This window comes from Gadus chalcogrammus, chromosome 12, assembly GCF_026213295.1.
Source record: "Gadus chalcogrammus isolate NIFS_2021 chromosome 12, NIFS_Gcha_1.0, whole genome shotgun sequence".
In the NCBI taxonomy this organism is placed as follows: domain Eukaryota; kingdom Metazoa; phylum Chordata; class Actinopteri; order Gadiformes; family Gadidae; genus Gadus; species Gadus chalcogrammus.
The window spans coordinates 26938750-26949941 of record NC_079423.1 but is presented as its reverse complement, the minus strand read 5'-3'; the positions used below and the strand labels follow the sequence as shown (position 1 = coordinate 26949941).

The 11192-nt window shown below is 47.4% G+C and overlaps 1 protein-coding gene across 1 annotated transcript; it reads right to left on the bottom strand.

Annotated features, from left to right (window-relative positions):
• Positions 1-8346: 8346 nt before the first annotated feature.
• LOC130393677 (diencephalon/mesencephalon homeobox protein 1-A-like) lies at positions 8347-10961 on the bottom strand. Its single transcript, XM_056604388.1, has 4 exons — positions 10808-10961; positions 10473-10651; positions 9555-10035; positions 8347-8825 (listed from the first exon to the last, which is right to left on the bottom strand). The coding sequence occupies exons 1-4, from the start codon at positions 10959-10961 to the stop codon at positions 8347-8349; spliced, it is 1293 nt and encodes a 430-aa protein (XP_056460363.1).
• Positions 10962-11192: the final 231 nt, after the last annotated feature.

Genomic DNA, 11192 nt, shown 5'->3' with positions numbered 1-11192 from the left:
AGAGGGAGAGGGAGAGGGAGAGGGAGAGGAAGAATGAGGGAGGATGCAAATGATCCACCAGTGGACCTTTGGTAGCCTTGAAGACACATAGGATTTGTGTTGAATTGTGCTTTTAGACTGACTGCTGCTTTGCACTGTACTGTAGATTAATAATTTGATGACTCATTTGATGTAGGATCTATTCGATAGATGCTTCGATGTTATGCCTTTCAGAATCATGTTCTTTTTGCGCCTTATGATTATTAGGTCTGTTTGTAAGGGTTTTGAGCTCTGTACTTTTAACTTTTTTGGGGGGTTTCGTTTAAAGTGTGGTCTGATTCAATTTCACAAGTTAACTTGTCATTAGAAGTACTACTAATCTGCTGTGGTTGGCTCAGCTTTAATCATGTCTCCAATTCTGGACTTAAAAGATGTTCAAACCCAAGTAATAATGTCAATTCTTGAAGATTGTGTTTGGAAAGCTTGAGATTTTTCAATCATCGTAATGATGATTGAAATGATAAACGTAATGCACATTAAGTTTGAATCAAGTGAAGGTAAATGGCTTGTTTGTTCTGTGGTTTCTAAATATTTTTTAACAGATAAATAATGCAATAAAAGCATAAACATAAGCAATAATACAAAGTCTTGTTTTTTATTTGTGGTACATTAAGGTATTGAATACATTATTTACCATAATGTTGGGATCGGTTTTTAATTAAACATTTCGAGAAAAAACAAAAGTAATATTGTTTTCCCACGCTTTAAACCTTCATTATTTAAACTGAAAATATGCGTTGGATAATTTGACATTATTCACAATTACATATGATGATATGTAATTAACTTGGTGCATGGATATTATTATCATTTGCTTTATCGTGTGCGGGTGTGTATGTGTGCGAGTGTGTGTGTGTGTGTGTGCACTTCAAGAAGAAGCGCAAGCTGTTGTGCTGTTGCATTTGAGTGATTACTGCGTCGAATCTGCGACCCGAAATGGAAATGAGATGAGGAAGAGTAATGGCACGTATTCATCTCCCCCGACCAGCGCACACCATGTCCTCGTTGTGATTACCCTCAACTATTGTAAATATGTTGTTTCTTGTTTGGTTTACATAAATATACATGTGTTCCAACCACTCCCATGGGATATGAAATTGCCATTAGGGACAATGCAACGTGTTTCCCATTACATTCATCCACGCTTTACTGCCATCTCATTGAAATGAAATGGCTCGGCACGGTTGACTAAGGAAGGCACATTAGACTAGTGGGAGAGCTGAAATTGAGAGGTTGTTTCTGGCATTATCTGTGGCACATATTGAGAGTGTCTGGGACTGGCTGTGCCGCTCAGTCAGGGAGCATTAAGCTTTAAGAGCCAGTGAAGAGAGACTCGGGTCTTCAGAGGGAACTTGACATTGTTCGTAAATCCCCGGGATCTGAGACGGTACCGACAGCAGCACACACGCACGCCACATGCGAACAAACGCGCACACACACACACACACACACACACACACACACACACACACACACACACACACACACACACACACACACACACACACACACACACACGTGGACACACACACACACACACACCCGTGGACACAGACACACACAAAAACAAATAGTTTCCATTAATGTCACCAATCCCAGTTCTCCGAACCCATCGATAGAACCATCGAGATATAGCTCAATTTGGTTTTTAATTTGGTTCCTCATTTCCGTCTCGTATGCGGTAAAAGGCTTTTCCTTTCGTTTTTAGCTTCACAAATACGTAGCATTAAAAGAAGATATGTTGAGAACATAAAAACAAACATCCACTTTAATGTTGCATTGAATAAAAAAAGAACCGTTGGCCATCAAAAGTTAGGCACTGATGTGATGCAGCAATACACCCGGACAATTATTGATCTCCCAACACCGGCGCCATCCTAACAGCGGCGTCCTCATCTCTCGGGACGTCTCATTGATAAAAGCGGGCAAACACCTCATTCACAGCAACCTCAGGCTATAAGCACCTTGAAAAGCCATCCGAACACACTCAGGCGCCGCGTGTGTTCCCGCAGATAAAACAACTCGCTATGGCCCCAACTAAACTCGGATGATTCTGTCTTAATGTCCCATTTCAGGGGCCAAAGAGCACCATAGGACCCCCGGTGCCGTGGAATTGCAGGTAGTAATGTGTGACCCAGCGGGGGGCTCCGCCTTCTCCCCGATGGGCAGAGCGACTGCCGGTGACTTTGCGGGGCCGAGAGCCACTTTCAGGCAGCACATCCGTGGCGGAGAGATTGGCAGCTTTTAGGTCTTTGGTCCATTTCTCCCGAGCCATCTCGCCGGCAGGGACGGCATGCTGTGGGGAGATGGAGTGAGAGGAGGAAGTGGAGGAGCAGGAGGAGGAGGAGAAGGAGGAGGAGGAGGACAAACAGCTTATCAGAGAGCTGATACAGGTGTACAGGCGGCATCAAACAGCAATGCTTGTCAATGCAGCCTTGACCAGAGAAAAGGCAGGGCTCTCCCAGCTTCCCTTTTCTGTGAAAATGTGATGTGTGCAGCACACATGACTGGAGACTCCCCCATTCTCCCTCCCCTCTGAAAAAGTAGGCCCACAAATTTACAGGATTAGCCAGTAGCTCTGTCTGATTTTCGCAGATTCTGTGACTCAACAATTCGGTGATCCACAAGCTATCGGCTTTGAACGGAACCCTACCCCAAGTTCCAGAGGCTTACCTCCGCGGACAAGGCGCTCTCTCCCTCTCTCTCCTTTTTTTGTTCATCCCTCACGGTTCCACTTCCTTTTCTGCTGCATACAGCCGTTCGTCAGACCCATCCCAGCGCTGCAGTCTTCCCCCCCCTTTCACTAAACATCTGCTGGGTTGGAGTTTTCCTTTCTTCCCCCTGAAGCCTCGCTTAGCCCGTGGCCCTTATAGCCAAATTGGTTTACATTGGGGAGATAAATGCACTGCAAATGCGCTTAAACGCGTTGTGAAGAAGAAGAAAAAAAATGCAGACAGTGCGTGTCAGGATTATCACCCAAGTTGGAGAGGGAGGGAGGGAGGGTGCATGGGGGGTGGGGGTGGCAGGAGGGGGGGGGGAGAAGGGAGAAGCGCCTCTGGAGCACAAATCTAGGAAGCTCGAGTGAAGCCTGCAGATATAGTCCGTCTCATCCACCTCTCAGGGAGAAAGAGAGACGGATTTAGCATTTGCATGCCCGTCAGTAATTCCTGGAATGATATAACTTGTCGCCAACAATCACAAACTCCTGTGTGCATTGTGAAAGTATTGTTTCGCGTGGGTGAGCAGTGTGTGGAGTGCACACTTGGAAACTATCAGGGGAAGTGGTGTGTTGGAGCTGCGCTGCCCGTTGAGAAGATGCAGTCGGTGCAGAAGGGGGTTTCTCACAACCATCCATTGAAGACCCCGCATACAAGACGATGAATGTGTTCTGCAACATAATCTGGGGACGTGTTTAAAGGAGAACTCCCTTCTTAAAGTAATCTCAAGTAATCTTGTTGTCCAAATTAATTTGCACACACACAGAATAAGTTGAATGCAGATTAAACATTCATCGCCTGTTCCTTAGCTGTGAGAATAATTACCTCCTGAAGGAAGGGGCAGCGCAGTGTGGTGGATGGAGAGCAGAAAGGTGCTGGGTTAGATCCCCTATGTGTGTGCACACATAGCAGTAGTCATCCTTGAGCAAGATCCCTAATCCATAACTGCTCCTTGAAGAGGAGCAGTTATGGATTAGGGATCTTGCTGATATAATCGTGGCTGCTAAAATGATAAAAATTATACGATACAGAAATACTGAACCATTGGCTATCGAAGCTTTTTCAACATTTCTCAATCACTGAGTTTGTATGTGAGCTGTAGTAGTCTTAGACAGGTACCGGCAGGTGACACCATATGGGTCTAAGTGAAGCCCTGAGGGGTGCACCTGCTACTCTCCAATGAGTGTTGCCCTCACTGTGCACTGACATTGCATCGTTTAAACAACCGCGCACTTCCTGTTGCTGAGCCATGAGAACGTGGTTATCGAGCGCAAGAAAAGGCTTCAACGATCCATCACCCCCGAAGCTCGCCTCCATGACCCCTCCTGCCCCCTACACCTTCTACCCCCTCCCCCTCCTACCCACTATTACCCCTACTACCCCCTCCTGCCGCTTACTACCCCAACTACCCCTACTAACCCCTCCTGCCACCCACTACCCATTACTACCCCTCTGAGCACCTCACTACCCTCCACTACCCCCTGCTACCCCTTCTACGCACTACTACCCCCTTCTACCCGTCCTACCAGCTCACTACCCTCCACTACCCCCTGCTACCCCTTCTACGCACTACTACCCCCTTCTGCCCCTCACTACCCCTCCTACCACATCACTACCCTCCACTACCCCTTACTACCCCTCCTAACCCCTCCTTTCCCCTACTGCCCCCAACTACCCACTCCTACCCCGCCTAACCCCTCTTACCCTCTACTACCTCTTACTGCCCCTACTACCCCCTCACCTCCTACCCTCTACAACCACCTACTTACCGTACTGCCCCTACTACCCCTTCACCTCCTACCCTCTACAACCGCCTACTTTCCGTACTGCCCCTACTAACCCCTTCACCTCTTACCCCTCCTACCCTCTACTACCCCCTACTGCCCCATACTACCCCCTCCCCCTCCTACCCCCTACTCCTCCCTAATACCCAAGTGGATCCACCCCCCTCCCCGGGAGACCTCCCAACACAAAGCCCATGGGAGCAAGCCTTGATGCAGAAATCACAGGCCACCATTATATCATTGCCCCCCCCCCCCCCCCATCCAAACACCCCAACAACCCACTCTCACCCTCTCTATGGCCCCACTGAAGGGTTGGAACCGGGCTGAGAAGGAGGGCTGTCACTGAGGAAACCTTAGCCCATTGATGAGGTGACAGGCGCTGCCAGAATATGATCCTAATCCGGTCTCCAGCATTCTCTTAGCCTCCTGGCATCGCAATTCCTCCACACATTCTCCAAGCTGTCAACTAGCGAAAATCCCTCTTAATAGCGCATTGCCCAGATAGACATCAAAGAGCTCCTGGAAACCTTTAGCAGCTTAGCTGCCATAGACACACACACATGCACGAATGCACACACACACACACACACACACACACACACACACACACATGCACACAACCGCATGCACACACGCACGCACACACACACACACACACGCACACACGCACAGGCACACGCACATGCACACGCACACGCACACACAGACACAGACACACAATCTTGCTTGCTAATCACCATTGAACAAATATCTGATCTGGTGTATTGACATGGGTTATCATGATGGCTGTGGTCTAAGCACAAGCATCCATGCAATCCAAAACCCATCCAAATTCGAACCATAAACCACAAGTTTGTTTTTCCTCCTCATTGTGATCATTTGGACGGATTGCACTGTACCAATCTCTGCACTTGTGTCATAAAAGGCAGCCAGTAGGACTTCTGTCCCCCGTGAAGACTACGCAGGCATCATAGAGGGTTCGGGGGGCAGGAGACCGGAGGAGAAGAAGAACAGGTGTCTGAACTTCGGCGGGAGTCCCTCGGTTTTCATTTCATCTCATTCTATTCTCACTTAATCCATCGATATCCCAACCAAAGGTAATCTCCTTATGGCAAAGCGTTTGGTTTCGGTGCAACCAAAACCCTGACGGGGTTGAGTGGGGGATGGTGGAACCGTGATGGGAGGAATGGGGCGGGGATGGTGGTGGAAGTGGGAGGGTAAAGTGAACACAGGGTACTTGGGGGGTGGCAGGGGTGTGTCTTCCAGCTTGACGCTGCTTTAGTCATTCCATTTAGGATTAGTTACTCTGTGAACAAGTGGCAGGCTCCTGGCTCTTTCTCTCTCTCTCTCTCTCTCTCTCTCTCTCTCTCTCTCTCTCTCTCTCTCTCTCTCTCTCTCTCTCTCTCTCTCTCTCTCTCTCTCTCTCTCTCCCCCCTCTCTCTCTCTTTCTCTTACACTCTATCTCTGTATGTTTCTCTATCTATCTCTATCTTTTATTGTCTCTCTGTCTTTCTTTCTGTTTCTCTCTCTCTCTTTCTGATTCTCTATCTATCTCTATCTCTTACTGTCTCTCACCATCTCTCTCTCTTTCAGTTTCTCTCTCTCTTTATGTATCACACTCTCCCTCTGTGTGTCTGCGTGTGTGAACATTTGTCTTTGTGTTTTGTTTATAATGTATGGGTTATCTTATATCCTGTGTGGCCAATCCTTCTAAATATCATTGGTGACACTTTCCAATAAGGGTAAATTAATAATACATTAAGTAACATTAGTTAATGCAGTGACAAGCATTAGCGAACAATTAATTAATAGTAAAACAATAGTCTAGTAAAATTCTACAAATAGTCTTCATGTTTACTAATTGTATAAGTGGTACATTAATAAACTTAAGTATTAAGCCTCACCCTTAGTCTTCTTAGGATTGGAGATGGTGGGCCAATCTTCTTGACTTTAAGGCAGGACGTCTGTGAGCGTTCAGTCACTTCAGACAATGACAAATGGAGGTCTTGACATAAAGTTGCTCAAACATGACACTTAGTTTTTTGTGAAACAAAAGGCATCCGGATATAAAGAAGATGACCCCTGCTATCCATAGATGGTAAAATATTGGTGAGTGGAAAGCCAATAAATGGACTATGATGTATTTGCTGAATTTCGTGTGTAGGGCATTCCACAGAGGGAATTGTGACTCATAGGTTGCAGTATGTTGCAAACGTTGTGCTTCGGTGCACCCAAACATTAGCAGACAATGAAAATGACTCCAGGTTCAGATGCTGTCAAGTTTCAGGGTTCAGAGGTCATTAAGGAAGATCATTATAGTCCCATAACTTCCCTTTTCCTTGATTGGTTGCTGTCTGAATTGCATTGTGGTTGTTTGCAATTTGAAACACCTGAAGCTGGGCATGGCTATTTGGCTTTCTGTCTCTCTACCCCAGCCTTGCTGTCCATATACCAGCTCTCTCTCTCTCTCTCTCTCTCTTTCTTTTCCCTCAGCCATCCTCAGCAGCATGGCATACATTTGGCCATATGTTTTTTTGCTTAGTTTGATCAACTTATTTAATAAACACTGTTTTTAAGACACCATGGCTACCTTTCAGACATACTTGTCTTATCTAAACAAACAACATCCTAAACCATTTACTGGAACCCATATTTCTTTACACCTTTCCAGAAATCTGGTTCGTGAAATAAGATATAACGTTGGACAACAGGTTCACCGGTTACCAGCCAAACAGGCTTTTGGACAGATATTTGACCCTTTATTTGAAGACTAAATATTTACAAAAAGATATTTACTTACTTCTCAAGTCATTTTTATTCATTTGAGTTTCAACAGATAAATTACTCACATTTAGGTAAATTAATAATACATGTCTTGAATCTACAGAAGTATATTACATAACATACAAAGCCTGGGCTGTATATTTTGTTTCTGCTTCCACCACAGGCTTAACAAAAACGGAACTGACTGAACGTTTATTTCTGGCACTTAAGCAAAAGAAAAGAGGACTGTTGGTCAGTTTTACCCCAAACATTCGCTTCCACATATCCCTTTCCATCCTGCACGTTAAGATGAGTCCTTTAAATATTTGTTTGTTTCAGCATTATATATTTCACTTATTCCTTTCGAATCCTGACAGAGATAACGTCTTCCTTCTGCAATCAGCCCAAGGCTACAACTGAAATATGTACAAAGCGCTCTAGATACTGCAGGCCATACCCTGGGTCAGTGGCCTGTTTTTGTCCCTATTTCTGATGTGTAAATCAGTGCCCAAAAAACATATGTGTTGCTATTGATCCCGTGACCTACAGTGGTGCATGCAGAATTCATACTCAACCATTCCTTTAAGAGTACATTTAATGATATATCTGTGGGAGGAGGGGTCTGATGCTGGGGTAAGGAGTTGGGACATGGTTGGCTGTTTGTTTGTTTCCTGACTTCTCCGTATGCCATGACTTTTCAGGGGGGGGGGGGCAAATACTGGTCATCGTATATACTTGCATTCAACGTTTAACTAAGAGGAGGGAGTCATACATATGCATGATCCACCGGAGTAACACGAATGGTTAGACTGTTCGATCCATCCTTCCATGGGTCGATCCTTCCTCCTCCCTCGTGCTCCTCCTTTGAGTCCACGGGGTTCGGAGTCTCCTTCTTCGTGTCTTGTGTGCTCTATTGGGGGGCGGAGGCGTGCTCTACCTGATGCGTTGGGGGCCACAGCAGAGGGGGTCGAAGCGGACGGACGGATGGGTGTAGGCGGGGGGGGGGGGGGGGGGGGTTAAACGTGGAGTCCCCCTCCCAGCATTCAGTTGGGCAGCACGTCCAGCCCCAGCGAGGCGGCGTGCTGCTTGGCCCGCAGGCGCAGGTTCTCGATGCTGGTGGTCTTGCTGTTGAGGCTCCCTGGAGGTTGGGGCTGGGGGGGTGGCGGTGGTGGTGGGGGCTGTTGGTGGGAGAGTCCCGGGGGTGCCTGGTGGAGCAAGGGGCTGTTCCACACCTGCTGGGCCTGCGACAGGGACTGGTAGTAAGGCTGGCAGGGCAGCGAGCCCAGCGAGGGCGGCAGACCCCCTCCCATGTTCATGCCCAGGTAGGGCAGCGAGGAGGGCGGGGCCACCATGTCGAAGGGCGGGTAGTGCACCATGCTGCTGGTGGCCGCCATGTGCTGGCGGAACTGCTCCTGCAGGCGGAAGAGGCTGAGCGGGGACGAGGCGTACGAGTTGCCGTGGGTGACCAGGCCTCCGCTCGCGCTGCTGCTGGACTGGAGTCCGGGGGAGCCCAGCGGGGAGTCTGGGGGGGGAGACCTTTGTTATTATGGGATAGGTAACAACACAGAATAACAACTTCATGGAAAGGGTTATCCATATCATTACGTCTAAGTCGTATGTGAGTATCCCCAGAACTAATCCCTCAAGTGATAGCACTATACACCTCTGAGCTGTATGTGTATATATATATATATATATATATAGATAATGGAGAAAACTTGCAATATCGTGATATAGTTTACGAGAAATTAAATGACCTACATTGAGATATATATCAGGAAACATATCGCTATCTGGATATCAATTAGCTTTATCGGGATGTGTACATCGTTATCAGTATATTAAACGAGGACCTTTATATATATATATCGTGATTGAGATGTGAAATTAGCTGTATCGTGTTATGCATCGTGATATATTGCGTTATCAAGATATTTAAAGACCTATATCCAGATATATATCATTAACGAGATACTCAACCTGTACCGTGATATATATATCGTTATCAGGATACTATAAAATCTGTATCGTGACATGTATATACGTCATTATCGAGATACTAAACGACTTGTATCATGATATATACATCGTTATCGGGACACTAAATTACCTGTATCGCGATATATATATTGTTATCAGGATGCTAAATGACCTGTATCATGATATACATCGTTATCGGGATACTAAACGAGCTACATCAGGACAGAAGGTGTGGGCCGCATCGGCCCGCCCTATCGGAGAGTAGCCTCACCTGGGGAGGGGCTGAAGCGTTTACAGGACGGCCCGCCGTGGTTCCCCGGCTGAATCCCCTGGACGTCCCGCAGCATCATCCTCCGATCTCCCTCCATCGCCCCCCGCGCCTCCTCCTCCTCCTCCGCCTCCTCCTCCCGCTCCTCCGCCGCGGAGTCGCAGTCGGAGGGCTCCGGGGAGGTGACGTTGACCTCCACGCTGGCCTCCTCCGCCTGGGCCTGCATGGCCCCCAGCCGGCCCGCCTCGGAGGGGGAGGAGAGGGAGGAGGAGGAGCCGGTGGAGGAGGGAGAGGAGGAGGAGTGCGGAGGTGGGGAGTGGGTCGTGGTGGTGTTGGTGGTGGTGTTGGTGTTGCCGGGGGCGGGGTCGGCTTTGTGCTCCTCCTCGCTGGGATCCGAGGTCTCCTCCTTCTGTTTCTGGAGCTGCTCCTTCTGCAGGCTGCGCTGCTTCTTGCGGAACTTGGCGCGGCGGTTTTTGAACCACACCTGGAGGAGGGAGACGCAGGAGAACACGGCGGTCAGGGTCCACGTCAAGCTACATGCAGGTGGATCATTATGCGTATCCATACGAGAAAGAAATGCAGGCTAACAGTCAACATTATCTTACATTGGTATAAATTTAGTAGCCCATGTATTCAAACAATCCCTAGTGACATTCCCTAGGTTAGCCGTTAGTTTTTTCGTTGATTGTGACATTTTGAGTCATTTCATACGTCACTTGCTTGCCAATAAATTGTTATTCTCTGTTTAAAAATGCAAATAGGTTGATATTCATTATGTTGCCTTCTATTATCAAGTTTATACCATGACATTATTATGGCATTATTTGAGGCCCTGTAAGAAAGCTCATTTTACACAATTTGCTGTGCCAGGTTAAACTTCAGCCATAGCCTATACACGACAGCCGGATGCGATGCCCTCACCTGTACACGAGCCTCGGGCAGGTTGGTGCACATGGCGAGGCGTTCCCGCATCACCACGTCGGGGTAGTGGGTCTTCTGGAAGGTCTTCTCCAGGGCCTCGAGCTGCTGGGCGGTGAACGCAGTGCGACTGCGCCGTTGCTTGCGGTGCTGGGAGCCATATCGGGCCTCGAGGATAATGTCTTGAAATGTGCAACCGTTGAGAAAAAACCAACAGGACCACTTTAATTGAATTATGGACACGCGCACCGGTGCACAGAACAGTTGATCATCAGTGATTCTGTATGTTTAGGAGTGATAAGTGTATATTGAGATGACTATGATTAACTATGTCTTACCAGCTAGTCTCTCGGCGAGAGTTAGTGCGTGCACCGACGGCCTGTAGTCGGGTGCTTGCTGGGCCTGTTGCGCCGCCTGCTGGTGTAGATTGTACATTGCACTCAGCGAGTTCATGGCGTGGAGGGAGTACCCGTTTACTCCGTAGTGCTGCATGGCTGGAGCACTATCTAAAGGGGAGAGGAGAGTGTTATTTATTACAGCAAGTTTTTTCAAAACGACCACCAAATACGCACTTGCAAATTGTTAAGTCGTCCCAGGAAAAGGCTTGCCCCGTTAAATGAAAATGTAGGCCTATTTTAATTTCTGAATACTTACAAGATTAACCTATTATTATTATTAATGGACTATAATTAAATTGTTGATCCATTATTAATAGACTATTAT